Below are 19,293 nucleotides of genomic sequence, written 5' to 3' on the forward strand. Positions count from 1 at the left end.
ACAGAAACTGAAAGACTTTAAAATGAAAGATTGAAAACGTGGCTAGGTTTCATTAGCATTCAACACGAGCAACTAAATTCCTATCAAAAGAAGGTAGTTACTGGAATACTTTTGCAAACTGGCAAACGTAGAAACCATCTTAAAATACCTAGACGTGGTATTTATTCTGAAACGCTACTCTTTTTTTTTTTAAATTCTAGTCGTCAATTGTTAAACAGCTTCCTAACTGAGAAAGTCGCTAATGAAACATGACTGTTTTCTCTCTCTTTTTTAAGGTCTGATGCCTTTAAATGTATACATCTTAAGCTTAACTTATCCATTTTATTCAAATTTAAATTTTCTACTTAATAATTGAACATTGAGGAAGCAGTCGTGTAATTAATGGGCAATGCCCTTGCTGCTCTGGTGTCTTCAATAAGCACATAGCTGCTACTCTTAGCAAACTCCCAAGGAAAAACCTGTTTATGGTTGTTGGTAGCGTGTATGTAGTAGCCTTTCTCCATTTCCTTTAAGAGTTAAGAGTTGTATTGAGCTTAAGGCATGCTGAAGCTTTTAAGTTTACAAATCTGAGCAGATACACGATGGAATCACACCACCAGAATTGCAGCTAAGAAAAAGATACTTACTTTTACAGATTTGGGCATTAGAAACATTAAAAAAGAAAAAAAAAGAAAAAAAAGAAAAATGAAAGAAGAAGCTATCCAAGAAGGTTACTGGTCAACATCAAACTTTTTGGTCATCGTTTTAGAGAATCACCCTTGGTTGACTGTCTCTACTAAAAGTATGAACTTTTTTGTCTTTTTTTCCAATTTAAAACTGTCCAACTATGAGAGGATGAGGATCACCATTAGCAGCTTGGGGTCAGGACCCACAGTGAGAAACCAGTACATAATAACTAAAGTTGACTTTATTTGTCTAGCTTGACATTACGAAAGACCTGATTTCAAACAGTGATTAATTAATACAATTGTTTAAAAAAAACAAAAACAAAAACAAAAACAATTCAGATTAACAGAAAAAAAGCATGTACTTAATGTGTAGTGTGACATTGAGAAAAGCAAAAAACGAAAACAAAACTAAATTTGACTTTCATTTTTTTTTTTTTAATGTAGTGCTGTAGGGTAACGGCTAAAAATGCTTTTAAATCCAAGTATGTTTCGCCTGATCACTTAAAGCATACAGACCTTGTTCAGACCTGAAAAATATCCTATATCCATGCAGCGAGTCTCTTTTTTTTTCTCAGTCTGTGCAAAAATATAACAAGACTCAAAACTCTGGAACAAATTTACAGTTGACAGCAACCAAAGCTACTTATTCCAAAAAGAGCATTTTTTCCTTTTCTTTTTTTAATGTCTTTTAAGAAAATATGAGTGCTAAACTAGGATCCTTTGAGTAAGTAAATAGAAACTAGTGAGCAACAGGGTATGAAAATAGTTACTTTTCTTTTTTTCTGTCTGACAAACAATGACAACATCACAGATGAAGCATTTATGGAAGCCTATTCTAAGCACTCCCCCTCAAACATGGACTAAATAATAACAATAATGAAAAAAAAAACAAAACACTTGGGTTCAGGTGGCAACCTGGACCAGTTTTTTTGAGGAGTGGGAACGTTTATGACAGCTGATAGACGCCAAAGATGGCGGAGTGACAGATGGAGGTGCAAAAGATATGAAAAAGACTGAAGACGTTTTGAGACATATTGCTATTGGAGACGGACGTGACACACAGAAAGACGCGCTCCGATATGAGAGTGACAGACGGCGACAGATGAAATGAGGTATTGCACAGATTCTTTTTTTTTTTTTTTTTTTTTTTAAAAGCATAAAGGCAACAAAAATATACAGAACAATTATAATTCTGAAATTAAAGATTTCGTTTTTTTCTTGTTTTTTTTTTTTTAGAAAGGCAAGAACAATTTTAGTGTTGGAATCATCCACAAAAGGTTTGGGAGACAGAAACAGTCATAAAAAAGACAAACAAAATATCGCTAATCCTCCCATTCATCTTCATCCTCAAAGTCCTCGTCGTCGTCATCGTCGTCATCCTCATCTGTCGGAGAGAAGAGTTTGGTATTGAGACAGCTGAGGCTTCCTTACAGCTGCGACAAACACAGGAAACGACCGGCGCCGACTGCCTGCATGAGCGGCTCGAAGACTCCATACAGGAAGTGACCGCGAGCCTTGCTAATGCTAAATGACATTAGCATGGATGCTGCGGGAGTGACGGATCCATCACAGCTGGACAGACTTTTCAGGAATCTTTTCGTGTACTTTTCATTTCAAACATTTTAAATTGATAACTTGTGGCAATGTACGGGAGTGATTTTGAAAATGTGTGTGTGTGTGTGTGGGTGTGTTTGCACCTGAAGAATGAATAGCCTTGCTCCGTTTCTGCATCACCTCCATGAGGGCCCCGACGATGCCAGACGAGGGGCCCGACGCTGCAGGGGCTGAGTCAGTGGTTTCGTCCCTCTGTGAAAAACCCACAAAGACGCAGTTTAGACACTGGCTGCAGGTTACCGTGTCACCGGGGAGGGGTTGGGGAGAGGTGAGGGGTGTGCGGTGCTGACCGGTTTCAGTTGGATCCCTTGCCGGATCTGGTCCAGGAGAGCATTTCTGCCGCCGCCGGACACGGGCCTCTCCCGCTGCTCCACCTTCTTCAGGTTCGTGCCCTCGCGGATCTGACTCAGCAGGGCCGACTTGCCCACGTCCCCACCGTTGAACTCCGGTGGTGGTGGAGCTGGGGGAGGGGGGCCGGGAGGTGGCGGCGGAGGTGGCGGTGGCGGCCCTCCGCCGCCGGAAGAAATGGAAGATGGGGGAGGAGGCGGAGGCGGCGGGGGAGGCGCCGCCGCGGCCGCAGGAATGGAGGCGTGGGCCGGCGGTGGCGGCGGCGGGAGGGAGCCTCGGCTGGGCGGGGGAGGGGGCGGGGCCGACATGCCCGACCGGGAGGGGGGTGGCGGGGGAGGAGCCGAGACAGGAGCCCTGGAGGGGGGCGGCGGTGGCGGGGCGCCTCGCGCCCGGGACGGTGGCGGGGGTGGGGGGGCGGAGCTGTGGTGTGGGGGTGGGGGAGGAGGGCCGCCCCTGGAGGGCGGAGGAGGCGGAGCTGCAGAGCAAAACCACAAAACAGTTGCCATTTCAGACGCCTTTGGTTGCGATTTAGCGCTGTACAAGTAAAAGTTGATTGATTGATGGAGAAAATCACTACCTGCCCGCCAGCCGATTAATGAGAATTAAAAAAATACAAGCATCATGCATTAATATCGCCGTCCTGGTTTGTGAAACATGATCATGTGATCCTTAAAAGCAACACTCCGGTAATTTTTCTACCTTAAATGGACACTTATAATAATTCACTTGTAAGCCACCGATACGGCGCCCCCGGTTGGCCAAGCATGGGACATGTTCTTGGAAGATGGTGCCGGGGCAGGCGACCAAAGTCATGTCAGTTCTACATCAGGCCAGGAGGGTGCGCCGTATCAACAGCAGTACAGCTATTCATTTTAGTAGCAAGAGTAGTAGTCTTTAAATATCTTTAAAAACAAACAAAAAAATGAACTCGTAAAGCTGTAAAGTCATCAGGCGAACCAGTGAAATAAACACAGCAAAGGAAGAAAAACAACCGTAGAGCCACTGCAATCACTTCCCACACTGGAGTGTATATTCAAAACGTTTCATGCGTTCATTCATGTGCCATGCACAGAAACCTACCGATACCGATGGGGGGTTCTGTGAATGAAACCACCACACTCATTACACCTTTTACATCCAAGTCCATCTACATACTCTGTTATATATGCACTACCAGTCAAAAGTTGGGACACACCCTATGAATGTAATGTCTTTTCTTTCATTGTCATATGAACACACATGGAATTATGCAAGAAACTTTGAAACTAAAAATTGTAAAACAACTCTATTTTCGTAAGTTTCACCCATCTTGTTCCCAAAAACCCCTCGCTCTGGCCGCACCTTGTCTGCGGAACTCGTTCTTGACGGCCTCAACGCCTCCCTTCTTCTCGATGAAGTCGTAGATGACCTTGGAGGTCTCCTTGTCCTTCAGCTGGGCCTCGGAGATGCCGCACATGTCGAACAGGTTCTTCAGCTCCGGGTCCAGGTTGTTCACCTGCAGGACAAAGAGGGAGCATTTAAGATTGAAAAGCTGCCTGTGAAAGGATGATGAATGAATCATGGGACGAGAACATTTCCGGCGTGATCTTTATTATTATTATTATCTTATTTTTTTTTAATTCATGGTTACCCTAAATTATAAGATTATTCAATTTATTGCATTACAAAGAAGCTCTTGGCAGCTTTCAGTTCACCACCACCTGCATGATGTCGTGCTTCCAATATTGAGACCTGTGATGTGATTTCACCACCTTCAATCTGGAGCTTTGCGGCTCGCTTGCGCAGGATATGGAAGACGGCGGCGAAATTAAAAAAAGGACAGCGATGGAATTGTTCTGTTTGACACAAACAGCCACATCGACGGGCTGATTCAGGTGGCCAGCGTCTGCAAACATCACTTTTTAATAAAACCTGATGACATCCTTGGTCTGAGACTGAGCAAGGAAGGCTCAATGTGAGAATGTAGCTACTGACATGATGCTGCCACCTGGTGACAGTGGGTGAAACTAGCAGGTTGCCAACCAGAAGACAAACCGGTGCCGTTCTTTGTTCACAGGAGTTTGAACATTGAGTGCGTGTATAATAAGAGTTCAGCCTTCACTCGGTACATTTTAGTTGCTTGTTCTAACAGCTTATGTGCTCACGGCTCTAGAAAAAGATTCCTAAAATGTGCCTGTGATCCTCATAATATAGTGCACTTAAAATACATTGAGGCAGTTTAACCAGTAAAAGAGCCGAGACTAAGAAGTCGACTCTCCGCTTCTCTAATCCATCAGACAAACGGCTTCGCAGGGAGTCTGACGTCACCCGATTCAAATCGAGCTAAGACCCTAAAAGTATTAAACTTACGAAACAAAACTCATCTGAACCCCCCCCCCCCCATTTACAGCAGGAGCAAGTCTCATGACCTCTGCCATCTCATACCTCGAAATTACAGATGAGGCTTCTTTCTTTTTTTGGAAAGACTCCATGGATTACAGAGATACAGGTTGATTTTGTTCCCTCTAAAATCTCCTTGTGTAACCGTCCTGCTGATTGATCCTGTGGCCAAGATTAATATTGTGACTATATAATCATTATTTTTTTTATTTTTTTTCCAGGCACCATATTTTACCCATTTTCAGATTTTTCATCAGGGCATCCGGTGCAGCAGCCATGCACCAATAATCTGAAAATTGCACAGTTTCTCTGAAAACAACATGACCAATAAACATCATCAGCCAGATTCCAAAAACAGGACCGACTGAAAGAAGCAAAGACCGAGTCCCCCCCCCCCCCCCTCTGATTTCCATCACGCTGACAAAAGATGGAGACACAATACGGCAAGAAGGTACATTGACTTTTGTATTTGACGACAGCAGAGATTCATGGGGGATATTTAGACTGAACAAGTTTTATCAGTCAGGAGAAGTCATCGGTGTACGCGGCACTTACGTCAAAGCCTGTGTCTGGGTCCCATCCGACGTGCCCAACGTGCCTGTAAGAGAACAAGAGAGTGAGGCCAGATGAAATCACTCGAGAATGATTAAAAACATGACGCAGTCAGAGGCTCAAATCCATAAACATCATCGCTGACACATTTCTTGGATACAAATCTCCCGATAGATGCCGCAGACTCGTCCTGAAAGCAAAGGTGCGCACACATCGTATGCATTGAACACCAGTGGAGGCACGGTGCAGGATTGGATCTGTGATTACAAGCGTCCCCAGGTTGACCCGCAGTCTGGACCAGTATGTCACATGGGAGACGAGTTTACACTGAAGAGACGGTGCACTGAGCCGAGGTGACTCACTGGAAGTTGCTGGGCGTGCCGATGTCGGCCTTGGTCAGCCTCTTCTTCTTCCCGCCCTTGTTCTTCTTCTCCCTCCGGGGGAAGGAGGAGTGCACGAGGTTGTTCACCTGAGAGTTGCTGAAGCGCTGGAAGCCGATCTCGGGGTTCTTGATGTCTACTGTGGCCATGGGAAGCGACGGACCTGAGGAACCGCGACAGCAACCAGTTCAGTTTAAGTTCAGAAATCTGCATTTGGAGGCTTCATGTCGACATAACGCAGGTGATAAGTGCCTCAATTTTACTGACACAACTTCAAAACCTTTCCATGACCTTGCAAGAAATTTCCATGACTTTACCACAAACCTCGGCCAATTACCTTATTGTGTAATAGTTCGTTAGTATCATTAGACTAAACTTCATAGGCGGAGAACAACAGGGTGCTAGGGTAGAACAGTAAACAAATTGTGCTAATTCGTAAGGAGCAGAGTCAAATTTCATGAGGTTTCCAAAACTTTCAGTGATTTTACAAAATTCCATGACTTTGCCAGGTTTTCAGTGACGGGACGTGGGAACGCTGGATAAGGGGCAGACTAAAACAAACAAACAAAAAAATTGAAAATCCCCCCAGTCAGCCAGCCCAGAGTCCTCCCTGCCCTACCTTTGACACTCTGATTACAGGGACTTTTCGGAGTTTTGCTGGGCGACGGCGAGGCCGAGCGGCTGCGTCGCCTTCTCACCCGATCCCAAATGCAGCCGTCGTGTCTCGCCGCCAAGGAGGCCCCGCCCACGCCCAGGAGCGCTCTGCTGACTAACTTCTGCGCTCCCTCCTTGGGGCAAGCAGAGAACCGAGCTTCCGAGTCCGATGGGACTGGGTTGAGTTCGTCCTGGGGGAGAACCAGGCAGTGCAGGGAGGAGAGGCAGCTGCCCCGGCCCAAGTCTGCCCCTCTCAGCCCTCCTCCTCCTCCTCCTCCGCCTCCTCCTCCTCTTCCTCCTCCACCATCACAGCTCTGGTCATCAGAGGGAGCAGACAAGAAGGTGGTGCAGAACATCATCCTCGCAGGTGAGCGGAGAGCATGAGATGCCAGCAGGGAAGGGTGTCGGGGTGCGACCGTGAGCTGACTCTCGCTCCCTCAGTCAAGAAGGACATCCAAAGTTATTTGCGACTACTTCCGAACCTCGACTTCACTGGCAGGCAGATAAAAGTCCCGCTTGGAATGGATTCTTCTGGGAAAAAGAAAAAAAAAACTTCCACCGCTCTGCAAAAGAATGCTATCTCTCACAGAAAACGGGTTGACTTGTCTCGGGGTCGTTTCGACGTTCTGCTTTCACCAGAAGGAAAAGATCCCGCGTCGGACATCTGCCGGGAGTCTGCACGCACGCCGTCTGATCCGTGAGGGCCGACGTCCAGCGACGCCACCAGGAGGGAGAAGAGCGAGCCAACGGCCACTTTTTCACTCCTCCTCCTCCTCAATTCTTCCCCTCATGGAAGCTGCTTTCCTCCCATCAACGCACATTCACCCACTTCCTCCAACTGTTTTGCATCCAGTTCGCAATCATCTTGTACTTCCTCGACTTTTCATCTCAGCGGGACGCGCTGATGGATTATCGTGCTCCCATTGGCTTACCAATGGGTCATTTCCCCCCCCCGCCCACTTGCATCACCGCTGCCGCTTCCCTCCCCCCTGCGACACATCAAATCCCAGCGACTCGTTGTGGATTTAGTTCTGGGTTTTATATAATCATTTAAACCCACCCATGCATAATCCCGCGGTAATCTCTGCCATGTTCTGAAACATGATGAATGCGTGGGAGGCGCCGAACGGGCAGAGAAAAACCAAGGTAGAGAGAGTGGCGCGAGAGAGAAAGAAAATAAAGAGCGGGTGAGGACAAGTGAAGAGAGGAGAAGTGATGGGATGGGATGGGAAGAGGAACCGACCTGCACAAGGCACCATGAGTAATAAAGTGAAAAATTCAAACCGAGACTCTGCAGAGATAAAAAAAATCCACAATGGGAGCGACAAAAACTAAAGACCACCACGTTAATCCATCCATCCGTCCTCCATCACCACTTCTCCTGCACTGCGGGTCACAGGGCGCAACAGGCACAGTCCTCACAGAGAGGCCAACGACAACTGACATCATTAGAAAGGCTTCTCACACCCTCTTTTGAGTGACATCATCTTTTTAATGCTCAAAAAAAAGGAAAAAGAAAAGAAAAACACACATGGCTGAACGGTCTGGAGGGCTGGTCCTGCATGCCAAGCAGCTGACAGACACAGGCAACTTCCCTCGCACGGCTCGGATAATCCATTGGATCAGTCACTTAGTGTTGATTTTTATTCATTTATCTAAATAAAAAAGTGCTTCCTTGATATTCCAAATCCCACAAATTTTCATGGAATCCAGATACTGAAAAATAATAACATGAATGATTCTGTGCCTCCACCCATCTGAAGCACAGAAGGGTTCTGTTCTGTTTAGAGTTCATTGACAAAAGCACTGTAGTGAACGTACCGTTCGGAGGGTCGCGCCTCTTCTCTGTGAACACACAGACAAATAAAAATGATTATAATCCGGCGCTCGGGCGGGTTTTCAAAGAGAATGAGATTTGTGAGTGCGTCGGAATGCAGACGCAAGGGAAAAAGAAGATCGTTTTTTTTTTTTTTTTTTTTTAAAGGGAGGAAGAAGGCTCGACGGCTTTGCGCAGAAGGCTGCACGGAATGGAACGTTATTGGGGGAAACGATGCCAAGCAAAGTGTCCTGTTAGCGTTTTTAGTGGCATGATCAAGATTTGCCTTGTAAAAACTACGATGACGTTGAGCGCATGTGCTTAAAAGCCATCGAAGGGGAAAGTGAATGAACAAAAGCTGGTGGCGTGCGTTTCTCAGTAGCTGGAGGTGAAAAGGAAGGAGCCTTGAAGGCGAGGTCAGAAGGCAAAATCTCAGGGCTGGTGCCGTGGTGGGAAAAGGTGAGAAGGTAGATCCATCGGAGGCTGCAGGAGGTGAGGACGCAGGAGGAGGTGAGGACGCAGGAGGAGGTGAGGAAGCAGAGGACAAGAGGAGGAAGCAAGAAGACAGACGGTCCTGATCAAGTGAGTGATGAGCGGAGGACTTGGTGCCAATAGTGCAACTTTGCTAAACAAACGATTTGATTCAGTCTGTGAATTGGCCTGAAGACCGACGTCATAAGGAAACACGCTCCTATTTACAGATACGGCAACAAAAATCATCTTACCGCAGTACATTTATAAGTAGAATTTATGTACCACTTGATTGATATTTGATGTTATTTAATATCCAAAGCTCCTGATAAATAGTTAATAGTGCACCTAGATTTTTAAGAGATAAATTCATTCTCATAGCTGCTCTTCCTTTTCCCACTTTTTTTAAAATCTGGATCAGTGGCGCCCTCCAGGGGCCACCCAGTGGATTTGTTTGAAGTTCCCTGTTAGCACGCAACCATGAGGTTTGCTAAATATTTATCCGGTAGGGCTTGAAAATAAATATTCCAAACAGATCCAGGATATCAACAAAATATCAAACAAACAAAAAAAAGTGCTTCCATGCAATCGATGTGGTTATTATGTCACAATGAGACTGCAAGTTAATAATCTTGCCGGCAGTGAATTAAAGGATGAGACTGGAAAAACAACAAAAGCATGGAAAGGAAACGGACCCAGGCAAAAAAAATTAGAGAATAAATTTGATACATAAACTGACAAACTGTTCATGATTTTTCTAGATTGCACGAGAGAATTGTGAATTTGAAGACTTGATTTTTTTTTTTTTACCTGGTTCGTTATAGTTCAGACATAGACTCAAGAAGCTCAAACTTTTTTTGATCTTGTGTTCACACAACATAAGCAAACTCACAAACTCTTATTGCCCCCTTCAAAATAAAACATAAAGCAAGTGAAGAAAGATGAAACACAATGGCTGAACAATAATGAATTGTGAGCACAAGATCAAAAACAGCTGAAGGTGTTATTTTGACAGTGACAAAGCCACCAGGGGGCAGTGCCGAGGTCAGATTCGGAGGCGACGGCTGCCGGTAGCTACCAGTTTTCCTCTGTCTTCGCCCTATGAGCTCAAGCAGGTTGCTGCGGAAACGCTTCGTCTCCTCCTCGCTGGCAAAGTTCAGACCCACTTGGCACGTCTGCAACACACACAACGACAGAGATGAGTTCCAGTGTGACACAAGGCACATTTCCCACGTCCCAAACCAGGCACATTTCCCCATGGTCCCCCACCAAACAGCGGCGCATGCCCGGTGCGTTATCGCCGACATCTGCCGGCCTCCACATACCTCATGGTCTGCTGCAGGCTGAGCCGCTGTGCCCACCGGCCGTCGTGTTTACTCCACAAATAAAGACATCCAAACCACAGGACCTGACTGAGAACTCCGCTTTTGAGTAACTTTTTTTTTTTTGGTTGGAAAATCTGGAACTGTGAGCTTTGTTTAGTTTCGATCAAGCTACTTTTACCTCCGACAGCTTCTACAAATTTAGTCAAGCTGGTCTTCAAGCACATTAATTGAATATCGACAGAAAAATGAGGAGCATTTTGTAAATATAAATATATATATAAGCTCTATTAATAATTACTAACAAAATATTCACTGAAAAAGAACCAGCTGTGAACACACTTGGTGGCATCTAACAGATGGAGTGAGAAATAAAGTTCTGTCTTTCCATTTTGAGAGCTCTCCTTCTCAATAGGGTGAATGAAGGGGAAAAGGGAACATGAAGATGAAAAAGTACAAAAAGGGGAACTCACGTCTCCAGCAAATGTGATGAAATAAGGTTTGGGGAGGTAGGTGCTGAAGTTGTTGTAGAGCTCCTGTTCAAACACGACTTTACCTTCCTGCGGAAAGACAAGAATCAGGGGCTTCGGTCAAACACGGCGAGAAAACGGACATTGTGCAAATTCTGCTTGAAATAAGACATCGGATGTTTCGCTCTCTTCGCACCTTGAGGTCAAAGACCCTGATGAAGTAGGACCGCATGGGGTTGTCTTTCACCAGACAGGCGACGCCGCAGCACCTCTTGCTCCAGTTAAAGCTGCGGTCCGCTGTGAACACCTGGACCACGGCTGAGGCCAGCGTCTGAGGAGGCACAGAGAGTGTTGGCAATTTGGGAAAAGGCGTGAAGGCGGCTTGTTGTCTGGGTTCTGGTGAAACATTTGCGGCATCTGAGTACATCAAGGATTTTAAAGGATAAAAACCAGAAGAACTCTGCATCACTGCTGCCTTAACGTAACATGAATGTCAAAATAAAGGACAAGCAGGACAGAACTATTTGTTTAGTTTGAATTATGAGTGGGGTTTAGCAGAAATTGCTCGAGCCTCTATGACGGTAACAGCACTCGAATGCAAAGTCCCACACCTGTGGTGTGCAAACATCCACGACTGCAAGATCACACGAGTCCCCTGCAGGTTTTACAGGTGGCCAGCGGGGACTTCCTCACGCTGGGAGCCTTGCCGCTGCCGCCGCTGTTGATTGCTCACATGAAAGCTGGAGCAGCCAGCAGGGGGCCTCGTCAAGTCAACAATTCCAGGAACCATTGTCGACCTCAAACAAGCACACCTTCTATGTGTGCAGGAGAAGTTAAACCAAGACGGCTCTTCCCTGCTGCACGGTTACTGCGCTGGCGACGCGTGAACACAAAAGCGGAGAGATTAAAAGCAAATGTGTTGCACCAAGCGGTGTTCAGCCCCCCCGCGCTACGGGGGCACTCACGACTGCAGATGCCACATCGCGGTCCCACTGCCTCGGGGGCTGGAAGGAAGCCAGGGTCAGCGGCTATAGTCAGTGCGTTTACATGCAGAGCTTAATCGGACTAAGCAATAATTCGGTTTTCTCGTCCAATCAGAGTTCTCACCTTGGTCCCCGTATACATGCAGCTGAGAAATTCGAATTATTGACGGGAACGTGTTAAAAGGCAGACAAGAACGTTGTTTGCTGTTGGAGGGCTACAACAACCCAAAACTCTCGTTCTTGTTGGATTCGGGTTCGGAGCAGCCTGGTGGGAGAGTTTGTGTACAGGTTTTGCAAAGGAACGGTGTCTTCAGTTATACACACGCTCATTAAAGTGCCGACTGTGGAGGAAGCTTGTGCCGCTGCACGCCGTTTCCAGCAGAATAACAGCAAAATTACCAAAATAAAAACAAATCAGAAAAACATCTCTTTGGTGTGCTTCTAAAATTCTTCTAACTTACAAAAAATGTGAACGAAAAGGTAGAAATATAAATACGAACGAATACGTGTTTGTTCAGGGGTGCGCAAAGCCGGAGCCCTGCATTTGCTGCGCTACCTTTTTAAAAAGGTCTCCGTTGCGCGTTATTTTAATATGTCCATCTCTTTTAGAAGAGAAAGCATCGCCCCGGTCTCATCCTCTCTCCAAATGTGAACATTCTTATTTGCGTTTGCCAGGTTGTTTCGCGCCGTCTGTTTTGTTAGACGACGTAGTTGTGCGGTCATGAGTCGCGAGAGCGAGGCGTGGCGCGTGCGCACTCGCGTTGTCCAGTTAATAGTCTGATTAAGATGTATACATGGCAGAGAAATTCGAATTCCAATCGCATTATCTGGGTGTCTCAATCGGAGTTCTCCAATTCCAATCGGAGTTCTCAAACTCCGATCATAATCGGACTAAGGTGTTTACATGCACGCGAGTTCTCTGATCATAATCGGACTAAGGCAATAATTTGAATTTCTCTAGTGCCATGTAAACGCACTGAGTGTAGCGCTCCCCGTCACATGACCACATGCAGCAGCACACGACGCAGCCATTAGAAGATGATTGAGGTTGCGTCACATCAGAATGGTGTGAAGCCGAACCTCGGAGTAAACGGCCAGTCGGGCATAAGCAGGTTTTTGAAGGACTGCTTATCTTCCGGCTCAGTAAAAACAAGCTATATCTGGCCGTAGTTCACACTAACATTGTATCTCTTGGCAGAATCAAGAGTAATTTCTTGTTTGGACTCATTCTAGTGTAAACATAACATGAAAAAAGGGGAGAGTTGGAAAGAATAATGTGAATTCTGCCTTCCTCCAACATGGGCTGTAATGATGTCCTGGCTCTGAGGTCCCTGGAGTCGCTCGCTTCTTCCCACGGAGTGCTGATTGTTTGTGACGGGAGCCATTGGCAACAGGAAGTGGCGCTCTGTCGCTCGCTGTGGCGCCACAAAAGCCCTGGCTAACTCCTGCGCGCGCACACGCACAATGAATGTATTCTCTCCTACACCTGTCACACAACTGGCTTCGAGGTGGCTGCGATTGCCACCAGGTGTTTGTTCTGCACTTCCTTCTTGGCTTCACGAGACAGCAATTTGTGAAAGTCTGACCTGAGGCGACGCCACATCTGAAGGAACAGACTGAGGTGGCACAGCTGGCAAAATGCTATCACATGCTGTTATCTTGAGTGGGGATCTGAAAACACTGGCCTACTTGTGTTTATCAAAGTAAATCATTAACTCTTTGCCTAAGGAGTGTTTACGGCACTAGAAGTCATATGAAACAGTGATAAACTACTGAACAGGGACAAACAAGTCCAGTTGCACAGAAAGACATCAACTGTGTTCAGAACTCACGACAGACGGTCAGTTTGCGACGAAGGCTGGGCGATAAATCAATTTTATTGATTCATTCGAGTTTGTAATTAAGGTCGATTTCTTGTAATGAAAATGGAGGATCTATTCAAAGTGCGCCACCAACACTCTGGTGACGTCACAGTGGGCTCCGACGTCACCGCCGCGACAAAACAGCATGGCGGCGAAAAGAGAGGAGTTTGTTCCCAAGAAAAGCAACGCGTCATGGAAAGGGTTCGGGTTTGGGGAGTCAGACACAGTAAAAAAAAAAAAACATCACCCCGCTGGAAGATGTGTTTGAAAGCTGTCGCGACCAAAGGGTAGCAGTACTACCAACTTATTGCAGCACCTCAAACAGAGGCATGTGGCCGAGTGGGGAAAGCGTTGCTCCCTACGCAATGAACAAGACCACAGCAGAGCAGTCCGAGCACCACCAGCAAAGAACATCCTGTATATTGCAAGAGATACCGGGTGAGATACCTGGTGCCCGTATATACCATGGCAAAGTCAGGGTTGAGACCCCAGGTCCGTGCTGCCAGGCCACAAGCACTTTGCTGAAGTTGCCTTGCCTCAAATGTATAAATGTACACGTTAGAGAATCACTTCTGAGACAAGGTTACAGAAAAATTAAATTCACAATTTACAATGGTAAGCAGGGCCTGCCATCTGTTTTTTTTTTGTTGACATTTTTTGCACTTTAACCCTAGAAGGGAAAATTAAGAGAGTATAAAGTTTAAAGTTGTTGTGAACAGTTTCTTTGTCATGTCATTTCTGTGTCAATTGATTTTGAGTTGGGTGGAAATAAATCGATTTAAATTGTGAATCGGATTTGTATTGATAAAAGAATGTGGGATTTCTTTTTTTTGCAACATCGTCCAGCCCGGAGGTTGCAATTTGTTTTTTTTTTTGCAAGTCCTGATGTTTTGATCCCTCTTTTGGGCTCAAACTTTCAATCTGATTAAATGTGAGAACAAACAAAACACTCACAACTTGCTTTCTAAAAGAAAACACACAAGTTGCTGATACCAGCAAAACAGAGGAGAGAAAAGAAATGTCTAGATGTCAGGATGGGAGACGGTAACAGTAAGGGAAATAAGTGAGGGGCTGCTGCAAAAACAGCCTTTTTTTCAGACGAGGGCAAAGGAATGGGAGAGACGCAGACAAAAGAGGAAAGGACGGTGGAAGGAGATTAACATGAAAGAGAAGAAAATATTAAAGAGAAAAAAGGAGTTAACGTGGAAGATACTAGGAATCATATTCCACTTCTCCAGCACAAATCACCAGGGGAGTCTGACCACGGGACTTCCTGTAGGACAGGACTGCTGATCAGGCATTCAAACCCTCTCTCACTCTCTCTAACACACACAGACACACACACAGACACACACACTTGGACCCCTTCCACCTTGTGCCCAGTCAGTGCAGACAGTGTGGCTGATGGAGAAAACACGGCATACCAATGAGTGAACCCACAGCCAGACCGCTGTGCACCTGTAAGTCTCCATGCATGGGCTGCAGCAGCGTGCATCTTGCCTCACAACACGGCATAATTGAGAGAGAACGTCCTCTATTTGTAACTTGTTCTGCTTGCCACACTTTTCAGGAAGTGTGTGCAAAAGGTAGTTCTGGAAATAAGGCCCTTTGTGATGTCACAGGAGCGGCGATACCAGACACTTCCAGGTCAGAAACAATGCACAATGCCGCTCACACAAAATTAACGAGAAATATTGTTTTGCACAAGACAAAAAAAGATGTACAATTAAATAAAATGCATTCCTAAAGCAGCGTTGGCCTGAAAATGTTGTCCTGTGAGTCACTGTTGAACAAACTCTCATCCTGCCAAGACTGCAGGCATCCAATGAGCAGCTCTGCTACATTCACAGAATTAGCAAGTATAAATACAAGACCTTCAACGCTCAAACGTTGCGATTCATCCTCCGGAGCCATCCGACAACTGCGTATTCTTTGAGGACAGTCGGAAAGACGACTCATATGGCTGACAGTCACAATTTTCCACATAGCACTGGCCTTCGTTTCTCTGCCAAAAATCATGATGGACATTCTAATTAGGTAATGAGCCAGCACAACGGCCGTCTCTTCCCGCCCGCGTGGACAGAGAACAGTGCCGGACCGTGTGGAACGTTCCTGATTTACTCCAAGTTCGTCACATGGGAGGACACGCCATTGACTAAATGTCAAAGCTATGCCGTCACTGGATTGCTAACAGGTTACATAGGTGCGAGAGGACACGCCCAGAAACTTCCACCTTCAGCGGGGAGTTCGGAGCTGCACACATGTGACTGCACAACAGGCCCCACATTGCTGTGTCATGAGACAGGAAACGAAGCCTTTCCAAAGCAAATACATCAACACACAGGCAACCTGGCACACAGGACTTTTTCGTGAAGAGCTACTTCTTTCCTGTTAGTCATGCAATCTATTTTCACAATAAACAATCAAGAAACTATGAAGAGTATGGGGAAGTGACATGCAGACAGGCTGTAACAAAATCAATGCTTAAGCAGCGGTAAAGCAGACGTGCACATTCAACAATCACCTGCACCCTACACAGGTACTCGTGCAGCTTGATGAATCGTTTAGTGTAAAGGCCACACAAGAGTGCAACACTTTCTTTTTTTTTTTAAATTTAATTTAGATCACTGGCTGGTGGTAGTTTCCATGAAGCAACTACTGTCAGAGGCACAGTGATATTTAAGAAAAAGAAGAAAAAAAAATCTAGCAGGAAAGCTGTAATGCCAAGAGGAAATTGTGGAATAATCTGCCAGGGTGACACTGACTGAAGAAACAAAGCTGATTTAGCAGCGTCACTGCAATGATCAAAACCGTACAATTTTACAGGGGGAGGACTCACTCATTTATGGTCTGCAGAAAAGTTGTCTTTATTTTTTTTTACTTCTTTAGAAATTGGCCGAAACTTTTTGTTGATTGACCAGGCCACAATGTACTCCAACCACTTTTGCAGACGTATAAACCAATACTAAAATTCCCACTGGGGCACTTTTCTAAATTTACACTGGTACACGTCATGCAAGATTCACTTAATCAACATTTTCTAACAATAGCCTACATCTGTATGCCTGGGAACAAACAACTAAATTTCATCTTTTACTTATTTTGCTTGCTTCCACTTTGCAAAAAATGAACACACCACAGGTATTTGTTCTACCTCAGGAGTTTTTAATTGCCTTCCAGACAAGGTATGAACAAGGTAGTACGAAACATCAGTTTTAGCAAGATGATGTATAAAAAGTTGAACATTTTTGTGAGAAGCTGCGACGCTGTTTTCGAGAAAGTACAGTGAACACACTGCAGTCTGGGGTAAAAGTCTTACATCTGAAAATGAGCACATTAAGTGACCTTTACATGCACTAAAAAAAAAAAGGGACCGCTACTCTTACAGGTTTCAAAAGAGAACGTCAACACAACAGACAGCAAAGTGAACTAATCCTTTGAGTTTCATCATGCAAACATCCTCCACCCTGATGTCTGTTTAATATTCCTCTCACTTCACTTGCAGTGACAGAAGACTATTTTCGCACGGCATTAGCCAGAGGGGGACGGCATTACTAATGGGACAAAAACCAGTCCTGCAAGATCGTTTGGAAGCAAAACACCATAAAGCGCAAACACACAGAGAACCAGGGCGGAAACGTGGGATGCGTTGCGCAAAAATAGGGACTGCAACACACACACACACACACACACACACACACACACACACACACACACACACACACACACACACACACACACACACACACACACACACACACACACACACACAGGTGACATTCTTTTGGGCACATGTCGAGCTAGCTTAGCTGCAAAAGGCAGCCGGGCGCTGGTACACATAGAAAATAAAAGGAAAGAAAAAAAAAATAAAAATAAAAAAATGAGTCAGCTAATTGCAAGTCGCCTTACGTAATGTGAAGCTAACTAGAAATACTTAGTCGCGACATTGCAGCACGGCCGCAGACACACGTCTATGGATGTATACTGCTCCCCGGCTCGCCTCGTTCTTTAATAAACCATAGATCATGCGTTCGGCTGCCCTCGACCACGTCAGGTTGACACATTCCATTCTGTGCACACACACTTCCCGAAAAACAGGCAGACCTTCGGCTGCGTTACGTCAGGCCACAGCTACAAAACGCACCGTTTTCGCCCAGTTTCCGCCGATGACTTTAACAGTCCCAAACCCTCTCTCCACCCCTTCACACTTGACCATTAACTTGCTAGGCAAATTAGCCAGGCCAGATACGATTTCCCCCATGGTGTTTCTCCCTTCCACTTCATTTCTCCCCTTCCCACCGTCAACACAGGTGTGTCAACTATTAAGTCGAAGTCGTACGTTGCCTGCGAAGGGCCTGAGTTGGCATGAAAGTTGCCCAAATGTCAGCTTCCCAACCAGGGATGTAGTCGTTGGCCCCAGCCTGTGCTGCTAAACGAGCCAAGTGAACATTTTAAAAGTTACACAAGAAGGAAAGTTATTTTAAAAGAAAAGAAAAGACAAATCACCGCTAGCATAGTTGTAAGGTAGCTGCGTTTAGCAAGTTTTATTTATTTATTTATTTATTTATTTTAATTGCCTGACCTAAATTCAATGGGAGAAGGGGGGGAAAAAACCCAACAACTTACGATGCATTTCCTGCCCAGGTAGTTGAAAAGGTATTCGTTTTCCTGCGGTGTCAGCAGCATGGAGCTGGCGTTTGTTTGCCGCCGTTGCGGCGGGTGTCCACTCATAATTGGTGATGAATTTGTCAAGAATGCACCGACTCGTTACAGGAGATCGAAACATACATAAACAATCCCTCGGTCATCCGTGGCCTTTCCGCCTCCTAAACCTCCCCACCGCTCGCCGTCGATTGACGGCGGATCGTCCCTCGACTCCGAGAAGTGTATGCAAATGTGGGAGAAGAGGTTGCGTCCCTCTTAGAAAAATAAGGTCACGACTGCTGCCGCTGCTGCAGCGACTGTGCGAAGGCAGAAAACAGCAGAAAAGTTTTCCCGGGAAGTCCAGCAGCCAAGCTAGCAAAGCGCCACTTCCATCCAACATGGCAGGCCTTCCTTGGAAGAGTCCATTATCTGGGAAAACAGAGGGGGGGATGGCACCATTCCCAGCTAGGTAGCCAACAAACATCGAGCAACAATTACAACACGAGAAAAAAAAAAGATATTACATATTTACATTTTACATATTTTTATTCGAGTGTGTTTATGTGTGGCCATAGTTCGTGGCTGCGGCGAAATAAGAATCAGAGTTTGTCGGACAGTCACCACAGAGTTGGACTCGTCCTATCCGCCCGTGGCTTTATGACAGGAATGTGTGTCCGAGAGAGAGAGAGAGAGAGAGAGAGAGAGAGAGAGAGAGAGAGAGAGAGAGAGAGAGAGAGAGAGAGAGAGAGGAGGAGATAAGAAATAAGGTGCAAAACTGCCAAGATATAGGCATTTAACTGTCCTCAGTCAGGAGAATTAGAGAACCGAGTCTTAACAGAAGAGATTAGGACACATTTTAGGTTAGATTTCTGAGAGGACTGGATAAAGGCAAACGCCTCTCTGCGGTTTTTATTCAGGTCAACAAGGTCACGTTGGTGCTCAGGGGCAGATGTGATGTTGAGTGATGTCAGGGAAAAAAAATAAGAGATCCCCCCTCCCCCCCCAAGAGTTGCCAATAAATAGCATGTAAAGGAAGTTCAGTACACTTAGGACTTACCCGCTTTCTTGCCACAAGTCCAGTGGTGAAAAATACGGTTCTTCATATATAATTGCAGTTCACAGCTTTTCCA

The 19,293-nt window shown here is 45.7% G+C and overlaps 1 protein-coding gene across 2 annotated transcripts; it reads right to left on the reverse strand.

The window, feature by feature from the left end:
* Positions 1 to 889: 889 nt before the first annotated feature.
* LOC142890924 (actin nucleation-promoting factor WASL-like) lies at positions 890 to 18,660 on the reverse strand. 2 transcript variants are annotated; one of them, XM_076030257.1, is made up of 11 exons: positions 18,146 to 18,650; positions 10,871 to 11,005; positions 10,678 to 10,764; positions 9,961 to 10,057; positions 8,417 to 8,440; positions 5,924 to 6,104; positions 5,565 to 5,607; positions 3,972 to 4,125; positions 2,573 to 3,105; positions 2,366 to 2,474; positions 890 to 2,052 (listed from the first exon to the last, which is right to left on the reverse strand). In XM_076030257.1, exons 1-11 carry the CDS (start codon positions 18,248 to 18,250, stop codon positions 1,991 to 1,993), a joined length of 1,530 nt encoding a protein of 509 aa, XP_075886372.1. In that variant the 5' UTR covers positions 18,251 to 18,650; the 3' UTR covers positions 890 to 1,990. The 2 variants fall into 2 exon arrangements, with proteins under 2 accessions (XP_075886372.1, XP_075886373.1); XM_076030258.1 differs by lacking the exon at positions 8,417 to 8,440 and having other exon boundaries at positions 18,146 to 18,660.
* Between the last annotated feature and the right edge of the window lie 633 nt (positions 18,661 to 19,293).

Source organism: Nelusetta ayraudi, unplaced genomic scaffold (genome assembly GCF_046127955.1).
Source record: "Nelusetta ayraudi isolate G7.1 ecotype Tasmania unplaced genomic scaffold, CSIRO-AGI_Nayr_v1 ptg000027l, whole genome shotgun sequence".
NCBI lineage: Eukaryota > Metazoa > Chordata > Actinopteri > Tetraodontiformes > Monacanthidae > Nelusetta > Nelusetta ayraudi.

What these genes read in the sequence shown, in the direction of transcription:
- LOC142890924 (XM_076030257.1), bottom strand. Translation starts at nt 18,250, where the DNA reads ATGAGTGGACACCCGCCGCAACGGCGGCAAACAAACGCCAGCTCCATG. An exon ending in TCAGGGTCTTTGACCTCAAG is followed by an intron (nt 10,765 to 10,870) that starts GTGCGAAGAGAG and finishes GTCTTTCCGCAG; the next exon opens with GAAGGTAAAGTCGTGTTTGA. An exon ending in GAGGCGCGACCCTCCGAACG is followed by an intron (nt 6,105 to 8,416) that starts GTACGTTCACTA and finishes GCGGTTCCTCAG; the next exon opens with GTCCGTCGCTTCCCATGGCC.